The sequence below is a fragment of the Manis javanica genome, chromosome 3, assembly GCF_040802235.1.
Source record: "Manis javanica isolate MJ-LG chromosome 3, MJ_LKY, whole genome shotgun sequence".
Lineage (NCBI taxonomy): Eukaryota > Metazoa > Chordata > Mammalia > Pholidota > Manidae > Manis > Manis javanica.
The window spans coordinates 1,485,526-1,505,292 of NC_133158.1; the positions used below are offsets into that span (position 1 = coordinate 1,485,526).

Sequence of the window (19,767 nt, forward strand, 5' to 3'; positions counted from 1 at the left end):
AGAGTGCCAGCAGGGAGAAGACCTGGAAAAAGTCCCGGGCCACTGGCGATCTGCAAGGCCAGTGGTGGGCAGGGCAGGCCTCAAGGCTGCCTGGTTGGTCAGGCTGCCCACAGTGTGGAGCCCAGTCCCTGCCTGGCAGGCCACCCACGCCTTGGGTTTCAGCGCTGCCCACCCTTCCCTCTGTCCCAGGTGTCGGTGCTTCCACCCAACGGCCTGGTCCGCAAGGTGAAGCGGACGCTGCCCAGCCCCCCTCCAGAGGAGGTTCACCTGCCCCTGGCTGGCCAGGGCCCCCCACAGCTATATGCAGCCGGCCTGCTCCAGCATGGACTGGCGGGGCCCACCCCTGTCCCTGCCACCAAGGCCAGCCTGCTCCGGGAGCTGGACCGGGACCTGCGGCTGGTGGAGCGCGAGTCCACCAAGCTGCGCAAGAAGCAGGCAGAGCTGGACGAGGAGGAGAAGGAAATCGACGCCAGGCTCAAGTACCTGGAGCTGGGCATCACACAGCGCAAGGAGTCCCTGGCTAGGGACCGGGGCGGCCGGGACCACCAGCCCCTTCGCGGGCTCGGTGAGCGTCGGGACTACCTGTCAGACAGTGAGCTCAACCAGCTGCGGCTCCAGGGCTGTGCCACCCCCGCGGGCCCCGCTGCCTTCCAGCAGCCCTCCTTCCTGCCTCCGGGGGCCCCGCAGTGCGCTGCAGGCAGCGGCGGGCCTGGTCAGAGCGGACTCCAGGCCCACCAGGCTCCCAGCTACGCTGGCCCCAGCACGTACCCAGCGCCTGTCTTTCCGCCTGGTGCCACGTACCCAGCTGAGCCTGGCCTGCTGAGCCAACGGGCTTTCCGCCCCACCGGCCATTATGCAGACCAAACACCCATACCGACCACCCAGAGCACCCTCTACCCGGTCCCAGCTGACGGCCGGGCCCCACCACAGAAGCCGCGCCAGACGGCCCTCGCTGACTTGGAGCAGAAGGTGCCCACTGACTATGAGGTGATCGCCGGCCCCCCCACAGCCGCCTCTTCAGCCCCGTGTGAGGGCGGCCATGGTGGCCCAGCAGCAGGCGGCAGTCACCAGCAGGGCAAGGCCTCTGGGCTGCCCCAGGCCAGTGACTGGGGCAGCGTGGGCCTGACTCCGGCCCCCAGCTACCCCTCTGACTCACACTACGCCAGCCTGGAGCAGAACGTCCCTCGGAACTATGTGATGATCGATGATATCAGTGAGCTGACCAAGGACAGCAGCCCCACTGCCCCCGACGGCCAGAGACTGGAGGCCCTGGGGCCAAGCAGTAGCGGGCATGCAGGGAAAGAGCTGGCAGAACCAGGCATCCTTGAGGGGCCCACGCTACCCTGCTGCTATGCCAGAGGGGAGGAGGAGTCCGAGGAGGACTCCTATGACCCCCGTGGGAAGAGTGGCCTGCACCGGGGTGTGGAGAGCAATGGCCGACCCACCAGTGCCCACTACTACAGCGACAGTGACTGCAGACACCTGGCACGAGCAGACCAGTACGGTCCAGGCCCAGTGGCGCCCAGGCATCCCTCCAAGAGCCTGGCCCCGGCCGCCAGCCCTGCCAAGCGCAGCAGACACCGGAGGCAGGGTGTGGAGCCAAAGGTCTCCAAGTTCTCGCCTATCGAGGAGGCCAAGGACGTGGAGTCCGACCTGGCCTCCTACCCCTGCCCCACGGCGGGCAGTAGCCTGGCCTCCCGGGGCAGAAAGTTCCAGGACGAGGTCACCTACGGGCTCAAGAGGAACGTGTATGAGCAGCAGAGGCACTTTGGGGTGCCCGGCCGGGGCCCAGAGGAGGAGCGCACCTACAGTGGGGGTGGCCGGTCCCGGGCGGCCTCTGGCCATGCTGGGGAGAAGCTGTCCAGCCACGACTTCAGTGGCCAGGGCAGAGGGTATGAGCGGGGACGGGAGGCCACGCCGCGACTTCAGGCAGCGGGTCCCAAGCCCTCGCCACTGAGCACGGCCCACGGCAGGGCCCGGCCCCCCATGCGGAGCCAGGCCTCTGAAGAGGACAGCCCCGTCAGCCCCTCTGGGCGGTCCCGCCCTGCCGGGGGCCCCCTCCCTCCTGGGGACACCTGCCCACATTTCTGCTCCAGCCACTCCATGCCCGACGTCCAGGAGCACCTGAAGGATGGAGCACGGGCCCACACGTGTCAGCGCGAGGAGGGCTACGTCCTGGACGACTCCCATTGTGTGGTTTCCGACAGCGAAGGTAATGGAGACTAGGGGTGATCTCTGCAGGTGCTCGGCACCTGGGGGCCTGCCTGCTCCAGTCCACCCTGAACACGACCCCGAATGGGGGAGGTGGGCTGGGGCCTGGCGTCCTGACTGGCTGCAGTGCCCGCCCTGGTCTCCCTGCATGGCTTCAACGGGGCCTCCCTGCAGCCTGCCCGGGGCTGATGGTGTTCTTTTTTTGGTCTCTGAAGCGTACCACCTGGGACAGGAGGAGACAGACTGGTTTGATAAGCCCCGGGATGCCCGCTCTGAGCGGTTCAGGTCCCCCGGGGGCCATGCCGCCACCTCCTCCCAGAAGCGAGGCCCGGCCAGGCACAGCTACCACGACTCTGATCAGCTCCCTGAGGAGGGCCTGTGGCTGCCTGATGAGGGTGCAGGCCGCCACACCGCAGCCAAGGGTCACCCGCAGCACGGCGACCACGGGCGGCACTCTGGCCGGCACACGGGTGAGGAGCTGGGCCGGCGCTCTGCCAGGCCACATGCTCGGGACATGGGGCGCCACCCTCAGCCCAGTCCGGCCCCGGGGGTGCAGAAGAAGAGTCAGCCCGGGCACCCCAGCTCAGCAGAGCGCTCACAGCCATCCCGTGTGCCGTCGGCGTTCCATCACGGCCCCGACAGCAAGAAGGGCTCCCGGCAGGCCCCCCCGGGGCCCGCTGCTCCGCCGCCGAAGCCAGAACCCCAGGTCCCCCTGTCGCAGGGCCGGCAGGCAGCCCCAGGACCTCCGCAGTCACAGCCGGCGCCGCCCAGACAGACATCCCCCGCCACAGTGCCGCGCCAGCCGCAGCCGCACGGCCTCGGGCTGCAGGCCCCCCAGCAGCCCCCGGCACAGGTCCGGCTACAGCAGCAGGGCCAGCTAGCCACCCGGGCCCCAGCCCCTGCTGCCAGCCAGCCGGCAGGGAAACCTCAGCCAGGCCCCTCGGCAGCCGCCGGCCCCCCGCCAGCAGGACCAGTGAGTAGTGCTCCGGTGTGAGGACCCTGCTGGGGTGGGTGCTTGGCGGCTGCTGGGTGTGCCCCAGTACCAGGCTGGGCACGGGCAGGGTCAGAGGGTGGTGTCTCAGCTGTGGGCTCTCTGTTGCAGCCACAGGCAGAGCAGACAAGCAGCTCTAAAGGGACCGCCAAGGGGCCCCTGCAGGGGCGGCCTCAGGCCCAGCTGCCTCCGGGAGCTGGACTCACCGGTGAGCCCCCTTTGGTGCCCTTTCCTTCCCCGGCCCCGCACCCTGAGCTCCGCTGCGCTGCGCCTCTCTGCTGCCCCGGCGGGTGCCCAGTGGATGCAGACCTCCCCAGCAGAAAACAAGCCCGGGTGTAGAGTGAGCCAGCGGGGCCAACAGCTCGGGGCCTCAGGGCCCAGATAGCGCCCGGCCAAGACCACAGCCTGTTCCTGCCCCCCGCCTCCCATCTGTTCCTGCCCTGCTCTCCTGACTGCCATCTCCCCTCTCAGCGCCCCCACCTCTCAGAGTGCCTGGGTTCAGATTCCCTCCCAGCTCCTCCCACCAAGCCTACAAGCCAGGCCAGGCACGGCTCACGGCTCACGGTGGTGGCTTCTCTCCCCCAGGCGTGAAGGCCGGAACCAAGCCTGGAGGGGCCCCAGGGGCTCCTGCTGGTCAGCCAGGCGCTGACGGGGAGAGCGTGCTCTCCAAGATCCTGCCTGGCGGGGCAGCAGAGCAGGCCGGCAAGCTGACAGAAGGTACGCACTGCGCACGGCCACTCCAGGGTGGGCCTGCTCTGGCAGAGGTCAGGTCTGAAGAGGTGCTAGCCAGCCAGGCGCAGGCCAGCTCCGGGGCCCACCTGCTGCTTTCTGGTGGTCCTCTGGGGGGTTCCTGCCTCTTGGCCGAGCTTGGCTTCACTAGTGCCTGATGCCTCTCTCCTTTTTCTGTATCACAGCTGTCTCTGCTTTTGGCAAAAAATTCTCCTCGTTCTGGTGACCACGCCCTGCAGGGTGAGTAGAGCTGCTGTGCAGCCTCCCCTGGGAAAGGCCTGAGGCCCTCATGTTGGGGGCCCCCAGGGTCCTCTAGGCGGACTCTGGTATTCGGCAGCAGATGACATGGCCAGACCTGCAGGACCCTCCCTTGTGCACAGAGACCCCAGCACGGGCCTGCCCGGGGCAGGTCCCCGGCCGGGGGAGCCAGGGCTGTGTCCTTCTGCACCTGCCCCTCGGCCCTCTCACAGCTTAGCTGGCCCTAGGTCAGGGGTTGGGGGGCTGGGGTGCAGCTCCTCCCAACCTTCAGTAATGCCACACAGGCTCTTGACAAGATGGAGATGATGTCACTGCTGTGGGAAAACCTCTGGAGTCAGGGGCCTGGGCGCAGCTCTGGACTCTGCGTATAACAGTGAGTGTGTGGATCAAAGGGGTGCAGCCTCAGGCCTGGCTGACCAGACCCAGCCAGTCCTACGAGCGAGCGTGACCTAGAAGGGGCCCCGGGGCTTCCTTCAGCTGGGTCGGGGAAGCAGAGACCCGCAGGCTGGCAGGGGTGACTCGGGCAGTGACCTTGAGGAGGGGCCCAACAGAGGGGGTGCTGGCACCGATTCCAAAGCCTCCCCCCCGAGGCTTGGTGCTGGCACCACAGCTCCAGGCAGCGGGTGGGACCGGAGTCCCCGGAGCCTGCAGCACTCGGCCCCGTGGGCACTTAAAACACTGGTGCCTCACAGGCTGGGCCCGTGCCCCCCCAGCGGGGAGGAGCACGAGTGGAGAAGCAGACTAGAAAGGGACAGAGGAGAGGGAGGCCACCCCAGACCAGGTCTGCCCGGGAGAGCAGAGGGCCTCAGGATGGGAGCCTTGGCCCCATCAGGGCTATGGTGGCCGAGGCAGGATGCCAGCCTCGCCAGGAGCCTCGGGTGGGGTGGAGAAGGCAGTGCCCCATCCAGGATGGCGGGGAGGGTACCTGGCTGTTGGCACGGCTCCATGCACAGCCTGGGCCCACCTCCCACCGCCCCACAGCCAGGGCCTGCCCCTCCTTCGCCGCTTCTCCGGTTAAGGGTGTGGACGCACAGGCTCTTCTGCTCTGGGCAGGTGTGTGTGTGGCAGTCCCAGGCGGTCATGAAGCCACCTGGGGCCCCTGCCTGGGCCAGGCCTGCCTCCGGGAGGGAGTTGGGTGTAGTGTCAGAAGGGCTGCCTGGCTCCAGAGGAGCGGTGGGGGGACTGGAGAGGCCCCATCTTCCATCCACTTACTCATTTATTCCACACGTTTTTGTCAAGCCCTAGGTAGGTTCCAGGCCCTGTTCCAGGTGCTGGGATACAGCAGGAAATAAAGCCAAGTTCCTGCCCTCCGAAGCTGACAGTCCCTTAAGGGAACAGAGAATAAATCAGTTAAACACTAAAACTTAGATTAAAAAGGTAATTTCTCAAAGTGAATAGTGTCACGAAGCCAGGGAAGCAGAGTTTTGGGGCAGCGGGGTCTGCCCTGGAGAAAGCATCAGCCTGAAGCCGGGCTCGCGGCCGGGGAGTGGCCACTGCAGTGGGCCCTGCGAGCCACGGTGTGGGCCTCGGGGACCAGTGAAGGCACGGCAGAGCCAGGGCGGGAGGGAGAGCGGGCGAGTGCCGCCTGAGGGGCGGGGGCCAGCCCGTGGGCTTCGTGGCCAGGTCAGAGGCCGGCACCGGCTCTACCGCAGCAGCCCCGGGCGGCCCAGCACCGGTTCTGGGCGCCACCTGCTCCGCAGTGTGTCCTCGCTGTTGCCGGAACAGCTGTGAAATCCCGGGTCACGCTGAGGGCAGGTTGCAGGGCAGCCCCTGGGACAGGAGGGAAAGGAATTGCAGGCGTGGCTCTGTTCTGTCCTGCCACACCATGTGGACGGGCCACCGAGGCCACCAACTGTGGTCAAATGGATCCCCCTCAGCTCCTGGCACGGGGCTGAGGACTAGGCCAGCGGTCAGCGCGTCGGCGCCTCCCTCTCCTGGTGTCCGTGGCCATCTCAGGAGGGGGCCGGGGAAAGCCTGCTGCCTTCAACTCTTGTCTCTCTCACTCTTAAGCAAAGCAGAAAGCAGCTTATGTTACCCCGGAGAACTGTCCCTTCGCGGCCTGCCTGCTTCCTTCTGTGTGAGCTCCAGGCGGCCTCAGCGGGGCCGGGCGGGGCCGTGCAGGAGAGGGGGGTGGCGGGAAACGTTGGCACAGGTCTTGACAAGCCCTGCTCTCCCCCCTCCCTCTCTCCATCTTTCCTCCAAGTGTCTCCGGTCTGGCGAAGCCTTGGCTCAAAGACTCACACCAGGTAGGACGCGGCAGGCAGCCCGGACGGGACATTTTCTGCCAGCAGCCGCCAGGGTGGCGCATCAGCTCGACAAGTGGGACCATCCCCCCGGGGACCTGAGACTGTCTTTCTGTCCTCGGGCACCACCTTCAAGGCACGTGGGGAGGGAGGAGCCCCCTCGAGACCCTGTGCCCGGCAGTCTTGCCCTCCCCACAGCCGCCTCTCCCAGCCGGCCAGCCGAGCTCCCCATGTTACACGCAGAGTTCGGGTGCATGCTGCCTGTGTTGGACGGGTACTGCCCCGGCTCCATGATGCCAGAATTTTTCCACAGCCTTGGAGAGGGCCTTTCACTGAGGGCTGGAGGCCCGGGCTCTGCCCCCTCACATTCCAGCTGGCCCTGCCCCCTCACCCTGCCCTTGGGTGACAGTGGAGTGGACTTTCATGTGGCTTGCGTGGGGTTGGGAGAACTTTACAAACATTAGGACCTAACACTGTCTCATCGCTGAAATAAGAGGCCGTAGTACCGAAGAGCTGCGTGGGCGCCGGCCGAGGCCTCTCCCAGCCCATGTGGGTGGCACATCTGCCCCCACCTCAAAGCCATGCCCCAGCCACCGTGAGCGTCCCAGCCGCACGCCATTGTCTCCACCGCCGGCTCCTTGTTCACACACCTGGGGATTTCTTTTGATTTCAACAACAGCCTTAACCGTTTCCGTTGGGTTCGCGTGTATACCTCACAGCTGTTCTTTGGTTCCCCCTTCCCCGTCTCTCCTCCAGCTTTGCTCTCACCTGCTTCCTCTCCCCTCCAGCGCCACCTCGGGACTGATGGTCTGGCTTCCTCTCTGCTCTGCCCCTGCTCAGCACAGGGACACGCTGACCTAGAAGCAATAGTGGGCAGCAGGCCGCCAACAGCACGGCCCAGGGCGAGGCCAGGGGAGGCCCTGCACCTGCCTGTTTACTGTGCAATTCCTGTCCTTAAGCCATCACTGGTGGGTGAGCTCGGAGCAGAGGGCCAGGGCCTGGCAGCCAAGGGAAGGGTCCAGAGCCCTGTGCTGGGGACACGGCGCTGTCCATCCTCCCACTAGACTGGGCCCTTCCATGGGGCCTCCCTGCACCTTGGGCGCCACCACGAGTCTCATCTCTAATGTCTATGCAATGAAATATGAACCCTCAAAGACAACTGTTAACATTTAATAAATCCATGTCATGGATAAGGAACTAATTGCAAACATGCAATTGAGAAGTTGGACAGATATGCTCAAATTGAACACCCGCCCCCTGCTCCCACTGTGTGTGTGAAATTCTGTCTGTGGCATGTTCGACCTGTGGTGAGGACGCGCCGCCACCAGGCGGGCCCTGCCTGTCCTGCAGTGGGGCATGCACAGCTTGCGGCCTCTGCACGATCTCATCCATTTAAAATGCTTGACCCTCTTGCCTGGAGCCCTTTTGCCTCAGAACCTCTCCTTCAGGAGCACTTCTAGCTGACTTGTGCACGAGCCAGGGGTGCCTGCTGGAGCCCCAGCCCGAGCATGTCAGGTGCAGGGCAGGCAGCGCGACGCCCCACGCGCCCTGCGGGTCTCTCTGACTCGGAAGGCAGCTGTGAGGGGGCCTGGAGTAGACCCGCTGGTGGAGCCTGTACGGATGTGTGTGACTGGGCATTCTGAAGGCCGCTGTAGGCTTGCCGTTTGTAAGTCGCTCCCCCAGCCCTGAGCCAGGGCATCTGGCTGCCCTGTCCCAGCCGGACACCGCTCAAGGGCAGAGCTGGGCTCTGCCTGTGGGCAGAGGGGCAGAGGCCCAGGGCAGGGCCTGCCTGTGTCCTGAGGACCCTGGCTCCTGACTGCCCTTGCTCTGTGCCTCTCTTCTGTGGCTCGAGTCTCAAAGGTCTGTGAACCTGGGGATGTGGGCTGGGGCCTGGGGGCTCACAGGGTGCTCAGGGAGGGCTGGCCCTACTTGGCCCTTGTGGCAAGGTCAGAGGAGAATGCCTTCTTGGACAGAGCACATTTATAGATACGGCTTCAAGCTGTGTTTCTTTGGAAGCTTCTCAGTAGCTTCCAAAACTTACGGAAGGCCTGCTGTGCCCTCTCTGCATGTGTCTCCAGGACCTACCCTCCCTCCCCCTTGCCTCTGAAGCCCAGGCCCCCACCACTCACCATCCTTTCTACGTCTGAGCCAGGAGCGTGGCCGCCAGCGGCTGCCCAAGTCCTCGAGGCCTAGCCTTCCTCTGGAGCACTCAGCTTTGCACCGTGCATTTCTCAGGGCTCTGCACGTCTCCTGCTTCCCGAGGTCAGCACCACCCTCCAGAGAGGGCTCCTGGCCTGCCCCTGGAAGCTGTGTGGGGCCTGAGATCCCGACCCTCCTGGACTGGGGCCTCTTGCATCCCATGGGGCTGATCACCAGAGATTGGGCCTGGGCTGTATAAGGCCACAGGCAAGGGCTGAGGGAGGCCGCCCTCCATGGCCCCTGAGCACCAGGGCCAGCTCCCTGTGGGGATGTGCCTGGTGGCTGGCTCGGGGGGACGGGATAGCACTCCTTCCCACCAAGGCCGGGTGAGCCAGGCGAGAAGATGGCAGCACTTCGGCCTCCATCGGGCCCAGTCTCAGGCTGTACATGTTGGCTTCTCAGCAAATTTCCTTCCTAACCAAGCCCTCTGAGTTTAAAACCTGTGACATCTGCCACCCCAACCCCCAAATGTATGCACAGGACACCTCTGTGTCCACCACCCCTGTGAGCGGCCCCTGGCCGCTGTGTACTTGCGGCTGTGGCTCTGGGGATGCTGAAGCAGGGACCTGAGGGACCAGTGGGTGTTGCCTTGGGCAGTGGGGAGCATGGAGCACGTGTCCAACAGGCAGTGGTCTCTGGGATGCGCACCAGGCCTTCTCCATGCTTGCCTCCCTACCATGGGTGAAGGCGTTGCCCTTTCTGCCCGCTTCAGAGCCCAGGGACACCCCCCTTCACCGCACCTGCCCCATCCTCTGGAGGAGGGTGTGCTGTCAGGGCTGAGGGTGAGAGGGCGGCTGTGGCACCAACTGTGGCCTGTCCTCCGGAGCCATGGGGCTCTCCTAGGCAGATCCTTTGCTGTGGCAGTGCAGCCCCCGCCCCGCCCTCATGCTCCCCACCACCGCTGTAAAGACTTGTCATCACGGACTCTGACGGGGTCGGAGGTACAGGCCGCTCAGCTGGAACCCCTCAGAGATGTCGTCTCTGTCCCCCTGCTGCCATGGGCGCTGGGGTGCTCTGGGGAGCCCTGGGCGTTGTGATACCGTGTGTGTGCATGGGAACACGTGCGAGTGTGCGTGTATCTGCCTCCTTCCACTGGGTCCCAGTGGGCATCTCTCTGGGGGTGGCGGCCGCCCAGGCCCCTGCTCTGCCGGCTTCCACACCTCGGTCTGCTTTCCCTCACTCCTTCCCTCCTCTCCCTTTCCCATTTCTTTCCTTCTCTCCTTCTTTATTCGAGGGGAGAAGAGTGCTGTACAAAGTCAGACAAACAAGTTTACAGTTGTAAGTGCAATGACCCGAGTCCTCCACACGACCTTGTGAATCACGCTGTCCTCCTGTGTTCTGTGAGAACTCGTGGTACTCTGTGTCCCCCTGTATTGTGACAAGATAATTCTGTGGTATCAGAATAAAAGGACTTGATGTAAACAACCTACAGGCTGTCTCTGGGATAGTTTCTGAAATGGGAAGGCTGAGCCAGAGGAACAAGTCCCCAAAGCTGGGACAGTCCTGTCTGTTCAGTGACAGGGTGAAGCTGCCTGCATGCTGGTCAGGCCAGGCTGAGTCCACACCAAGCCGCCCAAAGACACTGGGCCTTCCATGAGGGCTCTCTGGGTGGGTCCCAAGTTTTGACGTGCAGGGTGCAGTTAGTTCAGTGTGCAGAGTGTTAGGGACCATGTCCCCCCCGCCCCCAACTGCCTGCCACCTGGCTGGACTGCTCCCTGGGACAGGGAGCTGGTGAGCAGGTACTGCCCCCTGGCCCTGTCCATGTCTGCCTTGCTGTGCAGCCCAACCTGGGCTGTGGGCTTAGTCCTTCGCCAGGACAGGAGAACCTCCTTACCAAAGTTAACCCACAGCTGTTACAACATTTGAAAAAACAGATGGAAAGAAAGAGTGTGGGCCTCACCTCTGGCCCTCCCTCAGCTACGGTCTTGGTGCATGTCCTTCATTTGTGGTTTTCTACTTTTTCATTTAAACGGAAGCCAGAAGGTGCAGCACCTTGTTTTCCAGCCTCCTGTTTATTTCTACATGTCCATCCCAGGCACTTCGATGCTGGTCCTCCAATGCCCAGCCCCTGGGGCGCCCACACCCTGATGGACAGGCGCCACGTCCCATTTTCCGAGGACGATGAACACCCTAGTTTCCAGCCTTTCTACCCAAATCGGTGGCGGGGCCATGCTTTCTGCTCCCAGTTATGTCCCTGGCAGTCCTGCCCACACAGATGCAAGTGGCATCAGAAAGTGGGGCTGTTTCTACTTAACGAGTCTAATATGGTTCATGGGGAAGGGGAAGCTGCAGGCCAGGCGAGGAGGATCTCAGTCAAAGGCGAGGCTGGGTGTGGACAGCCAGGGCCCCGAGGCGAGGCGGAGATCAGCTCAAGGTGCGCGGGGGAGGGGATACCCCTGCCGGCCTGCCTGCTGCCCCCCTCTGCCACCGGTGCGAAGGGAGCCGGCGCTTCTTCCAGAAAGCCCGCCGGTTCTGGGTAGGGCCTGACTCCATCGGGGCCTCTGCACCCAGGGGCCTACGGCCCTCAGCAAGGAGCGTCCGCGCGGGGCGGCGGGGGGCTGCGGGCACAGATAAGCTCTAGGGCTGGGCCTGGCGGCTGATAAGCCCAAGCGACACCCGGAGAGCTCGGCGGCGCCCCGGGAGTGCCGCGCCCCCGGCCCTCGTCTCTTCCAGAGCCGGCCCGACACGGTCTGGGGACTCTGCCCCGTGATGGGCCGGAGGGCGCCGACAGTCAGCCCAGGCCCGGGTCCCGCACCTTCCCGGGCCCCGCAAGCCCGCGTCCTCACCGGCCCCACGCGCGTCGCTCCCGCCCCGCCCCGCCTCCAAGCCGCTAAGCTCCGCCCCCACGGAAATGCCTCTCCCATTGGTCAATGTCGGGCCCGCCCCGGACCTCACTTCCGGGCGCCGCAGGTCCCGCCCCGCCGCGGCGGCCGAGCGCGACATGGAGCGGCAGGTGAGGGCTCGGCCCGCGGCTCGCGTGGTCCCCGCAGCCCGGGCCGGGCCTGACCCAGGTGTGTCCCCTGCGCAGGTGCTGCTGAGCGAGCCCGACGAGGCGGCGGCGCTGTACCGGGGCCTTAGCCGCCAGCCCGCGCTGAGCGCCGCCTGCCTGGGCCCGGAGGTCACCACGCAGTACGGGGGCCGCTACCGGACGGTGCACACGGGTGTGTGGGGCGGGGGCCTGGAGAGCGGGGCGGAGGGCGCCGCGCGCGGAGGGCGCTGGGGGGCGGCGCCCGGCGGCGTGGCGAGCGGCCTGCGGGCTGCCGCAAGGCCCCAGGCCGGGTGCCGGGAGCAGTGCTGGTTTTTCTCCAAGATGCTGTCAGCTCGAGCCCTGGAGGCCTAGTCTTGAGTCGTGGCCTAGTGTTGTCCGTCCTGCACCCAGAATACCGAGACATACTGGGGGAGGTGGGGTGGGGGACCCTGTGCGGGGCTGGTCAAGCCGAGCTGAACGGCCTCGTGCCCCTCCTCGCAGAGTGGACCCAGAGGGACCTGGAGCGCATGGAGAGCATCCGATTCTGTCGCCAGTACCTGGTGTTCCATGACGGGGACTCAGTGGTGTTTTCAGGACCTGCGGGCAACAGTGTGGAGACCAGGGGAGAGTAAGTTGGAGGGAGGGAGCTTGTGGGCAAGGCCACTGCCACGTGCAAGCCTTTTATGAATGCCCTCATGCACCTTGGTGTGGTGGGACGCGGAAGGGAGGCCAGGGGCCAGGTTCCTGCTCGTCGGGAGCTCGTGGAGTGTCTAGTGATGTGCTCTGGTAAACTGGAGGCTTGCTCCGAACTCGTGCCCAGACTTGAGCTCACGGCAGCTCGAGGAGGTTGGGGACAGTGGCACCTCTGCCCCAGGGAGGGGAGGCCAGGCCAGCTGCATGGTGGGGCTGGAAGGTTGCAGGGGTAGGTGAGGGCCCAGAGACGCAAGGACCTTGTCTAAGAGGTTGTGGCTGGTAAGGGGCGGGATGGGGCTGTCATTTGGTGGACAGTCATCCTGACCCGCTGTCCGGTGTCCTCAGGCTGCTGAGCCGAGAATCTCCTTCAGGCGCCATGAAGGCTGTGCTGCGCAAGGCTGGGGGCACAGGCCCTGGGGAGGAGAAGCAGTTCCTGGAGGTGAGTCACGTGGGAACAGGTGGTGGGCATTGGGGGACTCAGTTGGGGACACAGCCCCTCTGTTGGGAGGCAGACAGCCTGACGCCCAGATGTCCTCAGGTCTGGGAGAAAAACCGGAAGCTCAAGAGCTTCAATCTGTCGGCGCTGGAGAAACATGGGCCCGTGTACGAGGATGGTAAGGCCGCTGGCTGGCGAGCAGGCAGGGTGACAGGAGGGCGGCTATGGCCCAGGACTCCCTCTGACTGGCTCTCTCTGCACCCAGACTGCTTTGGCTGCCTGTCCTGGTCGCACTCAGAGACACACTTGCTGTATGTGGCTGAGAAGAAGCGCCCCAAGGCTGAGTCCTTCTTTCAGACCAAGGCCTTGGACATTGGTGGCAGTGATGACGAGATGGCCAGGCTGAGGAAGCCAGACCAGGCCATCAAGGTGCTCATGACTGGCCAGCCCTTCAGGGCAGCCCTGGGCTGCAGAGTACTCCCCACCCACCTGCAACCATCAGAGCCGAGTGGGGCGGGCTCTTGCTAGACAGGCTGGGCATTGAATGTCTTGTGTTCTCAGGGAGATCAGTTTGTATTTTATGAAGACTGGGGAGAAAACATGGTTTCCAAAAGCACCCCTGTGCTCTGCGTGCTAGATGTTGAGAGTGGCAACATCTCTGTGCTCGAGGGGGTCCCTGAGAGTGTGTCCCCTGGACAGGTCAGTGCCAACTCAACCCATGTCCCTCCTGGAGTGTGGGGGCCCTGCTGAGCTACTGCCCCTTGTTCACACCTGCCTTCTGGTCTCGTGACAGGCATTCTGGGCCCCCGGAGACACAGGCGTGGTGTTTGTGGGCTGGTGGCATGAACCCTTCCGGCTGGGCATCCGTTTCTGCACCAATCGCAGGTGAGGAGGCCAGGCAGGGCAGGGGCCTTGCTGCTCAGACTGGCTTTGAGGCTGAGCGTCTCTCTGGCGGTTGCAGGTCAGCCCTGTTCTACGTGGACCTCACCGGGGGGAAGTGTGGTAAGTGCTGGCACCCTCCTGTGCTCTGCCGACACGTGCCGGCCTGCCAGCCTGCGTGACGCGCACATTTCTGTCTGGGCCAGAGCTCCTCTCGGACGACTCTGCGGCGGTGTCTTCCCCCCGGCTCAGCCCAGACCAGTGTCGCATTGTCTACCTGCGGTACCCATCTCTTGTCCCTCATCATCAGTGTAGCCAGTTGTGTCTGGTGAGCTGGGGGCGGTGGGGGAGGCCGGCAGGAGGAGGGCATGGCGGATGAGAGCTGAAGGGCCAGCCCCGTCTCCCTGTGGGCCCCAGTGGGCCCCTGTCCCAGGCTGGCGAGGCATGAGCTTTGCAGTCCTTTCCTGAGGGCAGGTCCTGGAGGCAGGGGGCACTGGCAGGGGGGCTTTTACAGGCAGGACTCGCCACCCCAAGGTTGTCCTCTGTTCATAAGAATGCTCTCCCTTTTGCTCTTCAGCTGCATGGGGCCAGGCCCTGCAAGGGGCAGGATGTAGCGGGCAGTTACAGAATCTCAGTCCCTGTCCAGAGCCCTGGGCCCCTGGTGAAAGTCGGAGGCCATCCGGACATCTGGTCCAGGCCACTAGAAAGGGGGCACCTCAGCCTCAACTTGGGTCCTTGGCTTCTTTCCCAGAAGCTACCTGGGGCTATCAGAGCCGTGTGCCTGGGGGTCCCGCCAGGGTTCGGGGGGCCTGACCATTGTGTTCTTGCGCAGTATGACTGGTACACCAAGATCACCTCGGTGGTGGTGGACGTCGTGCCTCGGCAGTTGGGAGGTAAGGGGCATGTGGTGGGAAGGGGTGGCGCAGGGCACCCTCAGCTCTGTCTCCCTGTGCAGGGCCAGCCCCGTGCCAGCCTCCAGAGGGAGGGGGGCGGTCATCATGGGGGGTGCTCTGCTAGAGGTCAGCCGGGCCCCAGCAGGGATGAGAGTGACTGGAGCTGAGGACTGGGGCGGCTTCATTCCCAGCTGCTGCTCGCTGTTAGATGTTCCCGATGGATGGGGAAAGCATCTGCTCCCAAGCCCCCTGGTCAGTTCTCGGAGCCCAGGGGACAAGGGGCAGCCTCTTCCCCCTCCTTCCCTGGTCGCAGATGCACACCATGGGGACTGCCCTAAACTGCTCTGCTTCTGATGGGCCTGTGTCCTTGGACGGTGATCTGGCCTCCCTGGGCTCCCATTCCTTCAGCTGGGGACGGGGGGTTGTCTCTGCCTTCCTGTGGGATTGTAGGTGAGGTGAGCGGTGACGCTAAACGGCAGAGCCCCCAACCTTGTGCCCGCAAAGTGCCGTAAGGGCAGACAGGTAGTCTTGGCGAAGGGGCTCAGGAAGAGCGGCTCATAGGAAAGCTGGGGCGCTGCCTCGGGCATCCGTGGGCTCTCTCGGAAGACGAGCTCTACCTCCCGGGCCCTCGGAGTCCTCTGCCCCAGGCCCCCTCTTCAGGCGCCTCCTCATGGCCTAGGCTGCTGTGTGGGGGACGGCCCGTCAGCCACAGCTGCAAGGCCCCACGTGAGCTTCCTGCGGCCCGCCTGGCCTCATACTTTTGAACCCACACTTGCGCTCCTGGGTGCAGCCCTGGCCCTCCTATCTTTGCAGAGAACTTCTCTGGGATCTACTGCAGCCTTCTGCCTCTGGGATGCTGGTCAGCTGACAGCCGAAGAGTGGTTTTCGACTCAGCTCAGCGCAGCCGGCAGGTGAGGCGTCCTGACTATTGAGAGGCAGCCCCTGAGACCCGTCCCCAGGAGCCCTGGGCCTGGGGCTTAGCATAAGCACACTGCCAGGTAGAAGGCCTGGCCACTGGGTCTCACCAGCCCCTCAGGCCCTGCATGCCCGTCCTGGACCCACTTTTCCTGAGGGGACTGCTTGTCCTGGCAACAGGCCCTTGGCCTTTTCTGGTGAGGCCAAGGTACAACCCCTCACCCCAGGCATTTCCACTGGGGTACAAGGGAGAAGCCACTGGGGTGGCACTACACACAGGCAGCTGATTGAGATGGGACAGAGGCCTTCTCCTGGGGACTGGGTGGGAACACCCACAGTATGCCCGGCGTTTCTGGCTGTGGTATCATTTTGTGCTCATGCTCAGAGGGGCTCAAAGGCATTCCTTGGCTTGCCCAGGGTCACTCAGCACGTTGTGATGGGGCTGGGATTGGACCCCTGGCCCCCAGGCCACTCCCCTTGCACTGAGTAGCTGTTGCCCTAGCTCTCGGCCTGGCCTGGCCTGGGGTCCCCCAAGGTAGAGAGGAGGTGGGACTGGGAACCAGAGGGCTCTTGGGTTCGGTGCCTCAGGCCTCCCCTCTGCTGCAGGACCTGTTTGCTGTGGACACCCAGACAGGCAGTGTGACAGCCCTGATGGCTGGTAAGTGGCCAGCCAGGCCAGGGCACAGCTTGCACCTTTGGGCCAGGGGTGGCACTCTTGGCCCATCCCACAGCCCCATGAGGACCCTGGCCATGCAGGACCTTTAACCGGCTAACAGGCTGCCTCCCCTGCTCCACTCTGCCCTCTGTCCTCAGCATGGCCCTCACCCCTGCTCCCCACAAAATTATCTTGCCAAGATCTGCCAGAGTCACCCCCTCACCTCCCACCCCGTGCCTCAGGCAGAGGCCGCTCTGTCCCCAGAGCTCAGGAGAGGCCCCCATTTTCCTCTGCCTGGGCCTGGTGAGCCTGCCCCTGGACTGGCCATCCTGCCCAGAGCTACTGAGGGGTTGTTCCTTGACTGTCACAGTGCATAGCCCCTGCTTAGCCCCAGCCAACACCCTGCAGACCGCAGTCAGCTGGTGCTGTGATGGTCCCTGGCACAGCCAGCATCCGCTGGGTGAACGGCGGAGTGAGCCAAGGGCTCCCCCGGGGCTGTGTGTGTTGGGTGTGGGTGACGGTCCGTTTGCTTCTCAGGGTGGGAGGGGCACCTTGCCATAGTGCCTCCCACCTGGGCCTGGCTCTGCAGGGAGCAGGTGGGCCAGGTGGTGGCATCTGCCTTCTCCAGGGGGGTCCTGTGGAAGCTGGAAGCTGCTCACAATCGACCGGGACCTTCTGGTGGCACAGTTCTCCACGCCCAGCCTGCCCCCAAGCCTGGTGAGTGTTCCATGCCCAGGCTGGGAGGGGGTGTTCTTCTCAGTCCCAGGTCTGAGAACTGGCCCCAGAGTCACTGATTGTCACCACACAGGAGGCCAAGATGTGGGCCCAGCCAGGCATATGGTCTATGAGGGTCTGGCTCCCATGGGGGGCCTGCTGGGCTGAGGTCCACTGTGCACAAAACAGGGTGCCTGGGAAGTGCCCACCCCCAGTGCAGCCGGGCAGAGGGGCACAGCGGAGCCCAGAAGCTGGGGGCGGAGGGCTGTGTGTGGGTGTGGGTACATGTACCTTCACATGCGGCCGCCTCTAGAGGTGGGGTCGAGGCCCAGCAGTAAGCACTGCCTCCGCCCCACGCCGGACCACCTGTGCCCCACTCTTCCCCTTGGCAGAAAGTTGGGTTCCTGCCTCCTGCGGGGAAAGAGCAGACAGTGCAGTGGGTGTCTCTGGAGGAGGCTGAGCCCATTCCTGACATCTCCTGGGGCATCCGGGTACTACAGCCCCCCCCAGAGCAAGAGAACTCACAGTACGGTGAGCCGGCCCTGGGGCAGAGGGTACCTCGTCCACATCCCCTTGCACGGCTCCGTGGTCGCCCTCCCGCCTCCGGTCACACTGTGCTTCTTGGGACTACCTGCGAGGGCTTTTCCATGCTTCTTGTGGACGGTCACTGGGAGTGGTGCCCAGGCATCTGGGTGCCTGCTCCAGGTGTCAGAGCTCAGCCCCACCAGGCCAGATCCCCTCGGGGGGCTCCAAGGCCCAAGAAGGCTCCGCATACCTCATCCAGAGCTGCTGCCCCTGCATAGTGGGTGCCCTGACTAGGAGCCTCCTAGGGCCCTGGTGCCGAGGTGTGCCCGCCCTCCATCAGGTCTGCTCCAGAGCTCTGCCCCAGAGCTGCAGCCACAGCGGAACCCTGGCTGGGGAAGGCCCTGGGTGGCTGCTCTGCTGACCGCTGCCCTTTCACTGCAGCTGGCCTAGACTTTGAAGCGATCCTTCTGCAGCCCACCGATCCTCCAGATAAGACCCAAGTGCCCATGGTGGTCATGCCCCATGGTAAGCATCTGGCCTCAGAGCCGTGCCACCACCCTCCTGCCTAGCTCTTGACTCCATGCTCCGTGTGTGCAGGGGGCCCCCACTCATCCTTTGTCACTGCCTGGATGCTGTTTCCAGCCTTGCTATGCAAGATGGGCTTTGCAGTGCTGCTAGGTGAGTGGGCAGGGCGCTGTGGCCCTGGTAGGGCTGCGGGGGGGACAGGCTGGGCCTGGTTTGTAGAAGCACCTTGGACACCACCCTGGTCTCCAGGCCCCTCTGTAGTCAGAACCTAGTAACCCGGCCTCTGGCGCCATAGTGTGGCCGTAACAGGCTGACAGGTCCTCTATGGATGGGCATTGTGGTCACTGGGCACAGCACAGATCTGGCCCTTTCCCCTGGCAATCTTGGGTGCTGACAGCCCCAGGGCCTACAACACAGACGGGTGAAGGGGATGCCATGGGGCTGGGGATGTCACGTGACCGCCCTGTCTGGTGCCCCCTGGCCTCCAGTAAACTATCGCGGCTCCACGGGCTTTGGCCAGGACAGCATCCTCTCTCTTCCCGGCAATGTGGGCCACCAGGATGTGAAGGATGTCCAGGTAGCGGGGCTGGAGGGGAGGCTGGCGGGGACGTGGCTCCATTCAGCCTGGCGGGGGCTGGCTTCCCACACACCTCTCCCTATAGTTTGCAGTGGAGCAGGTGCTCCAGGAGGAACGCTTTGACGCAGGCCGTGTGGCCCTTATGGGCGGTTCCCACGGTGGCTTCCTCTCCTGCCACCTGATTGGTCAGTACCCAGAAACCTACGGCGCCTGCGTGGCACGGAACCCTGTGATCAACATGGCCTCCATGATGGGCTCCACTGACATCCCGGACTGGTGGGTGCACCCCAGTCCCCGCCCGTCTCCCCCCTGTAGTGCCCCCGGTGCCCCGAACCCAGGGAGTCCCTGCAGGCCCGAGCTGCTGGGGCTGCATTGGCTCAGTCTCTCGCAGGTGTGTGGTGGAGGCCGGCTTCCCCTACAGCGGCGACTGCCTGCCAGACCTCAGCGTGTGGGCGGAGATGCTAGACAAGTCGCCCATCAAGTACGCCCCCCAGGTACACAGCCTCCGCCCCGGGCACGCCCAGCTGCCCAGAGCCCGTGCTCATCACCCCACTCCCCCAGGTGAAGACGCCACTGTTGCTGATGCTGGGCCAGGAGGACAGGCGCGTGCCCTTCAAACAGGGCCTGGAGTACTACCGTGCCCTCAAGGCCCGGAACGTGCCCGTCCGGTGAGTGCAGTAGGATGGCCCTGGGGCTGGGGGCAGGGGAGCAGAGGAGGACCCTCCAGCCTCAAGCGTTGCTGTGCGGCCCCTGCAGGCTCCTGCTGTACCCCCAGAGCACCCACACGCTGTCGGAGGTGGGTGTGGAGTCAGACAGCTTCATGAACGCAGCGCTCTGGCTACACACGCACTTGGGCAGCTGAAGCTCTCTGCACAAGCCAGTTGGCACAGGCCGTGTTGCTCTGGGAGAGCGCTGGAGTCTGACGGAGTGGGACAGACTTGGGTTCCAGACTCCACGGCTGGGCGAGCTGAGTGTGGGCTATGTAGTAATAAATGAGCGCACACAGTCTGGTTGCTGGTACTTTGTAGCCAAACCACTGCCAACCCCAGCCCACCCTTGGGACTCGGAGACCATGGGCCCTGAGGGCAGAGTCATCAAGACTTGGTCTCCCTGCTGTGAGGGGCGTGAGGGGCAGCCACTCCCTGTCAAGGGGTACCGCCAGGCTAGCCCCTGCTGCTGCAGCCCCTTTCTGTTTGAAACTACCCTCCCCTGCTCCTCCCAGCTTATCTAGGGGATGACAGGGCCCACAGGCTGAGGCGGTCCCAGGGTCAGACCACTTGGCCAGTCCAGGGTGTGCTGGGCTCAAGCCACCCAGGCCCTGGTGAGCAGCTGCCAGTTCATTCCTGAGAAGCAGAG

The 19,767-nt window shown here is 64.4% G+C and overlaps 2 protein-coding genes across 15 annotated transcripts in view; both read left to right on the top strand.

Moving 5' to 3' along the window:
• BSN (bassoon presynaptic cytomatrix protein) overlaps positions 1 to 7,629 on the top strand; it is a 59,528-nt gene extending 51,899 nt beyond the window's left edge. For 6 of the 12 annotated variants that reach the window (XR_005054783.2, XR_005054790.2, XR_005054789.2 and 3 more), the window contains 7 exons: positions 190 to 2,212; positions 2,427 to 3,184; positions 3,314 to 3,410; positions 3,788 to 3,919; positions 4,117 to 4,171; positions 4,474 to 4,562; positions 6,393 to 7,629. Coding sequence is in view for 1 of the 12 variants with exons in the window: in XM_036994288.2 (XP_036850183.2) it covers positions 190 to 2,212; positions 2,427 to 3,184; positions 3,314 to 3,410; positions 3,788 to 3,919; positions 4,117 to 4,157 (3,051 nt within the window). In the remaining 11 variants the exon portion in view is untranslated. Of the gene's footprint in view, positions 1 to 189; positions 2,213 to 2,426; positions 3,185 to 3,313; positions 3,411 to 3,787; positions 3,920 to 4,116; positions 4,172 to 4,473; positions 4,563 to 5,428; positions 5,567 to 6,392 lie in introns of all 12 variants that reach the window. The other 6 variants (XR_005054786.2, XR_005054784.2, XR_005054785.2 and 3 more) reach the window with 6 other exon arrangements.
• A 3,887-nt stretch (positions 7,630 to 11,516) lies between these two features.
• APEH (acylaminoacyl-peptide hydrolase) lies at positions 11,517 to 19,417 on the top strand. 3 transcript variants are annotated; one of them, XM_036994429.2, is made up of 22 exons: positions 11,517 to 11,584; positions 11,660 to 11,792; positions 12,101 to 12,227; positions 12,638 to 12,731; positions 12,831 to 12,906; positions 12,994 to 13,157; positions 13,290 to 13,427; positions 13,522 to 13,613; positions 13,690 to 13,730; positions 13,814 to 13,935; positions 14,440 to 14,500; positions 15,314 to 15,411; positions 16,022 to 16,073; positions 16,699 to 16,787; positions 17,177 to 17,315; positions 17,751 to 17,834; positions 17,907 to 17,987; positions 18,323 to 18,411; positions 18,497 to 18,687; positions 18,803 to 18,905; positions 18,973 to 19,079; positions 19,168 to 19,417. In XM_036994429.2, the coding sequence occupies exons 1-22, from the start codon at positions 11,573 to 11,575 to the stop codon at positions 19,271 to 19,273; spliced, it is 2,199 nt and encodes a 732-aa protein (XP_036850324.1). In that variant the 5' UTR covers positions 11,517 to 11,572; the 3' UTR covers positions 19,274 to 19,417. The 3 variants fall into 3 exon arrangements, with proteins under 3 accessions (XP_036850324.1, XP_073086692.1, XP_073086691.1); XM_073230591.1 differs by lacking the exon at positions 17,751 to 17,834; XM_073230590.1 differs by lacking the exon at positions 11,660 to 11,792 and having other exon boundaries at positions 11,558 to 11,642.
• The last annotated feature ends 350 nt before the right edge of the window (positions 19,418 to 19,767 follow it).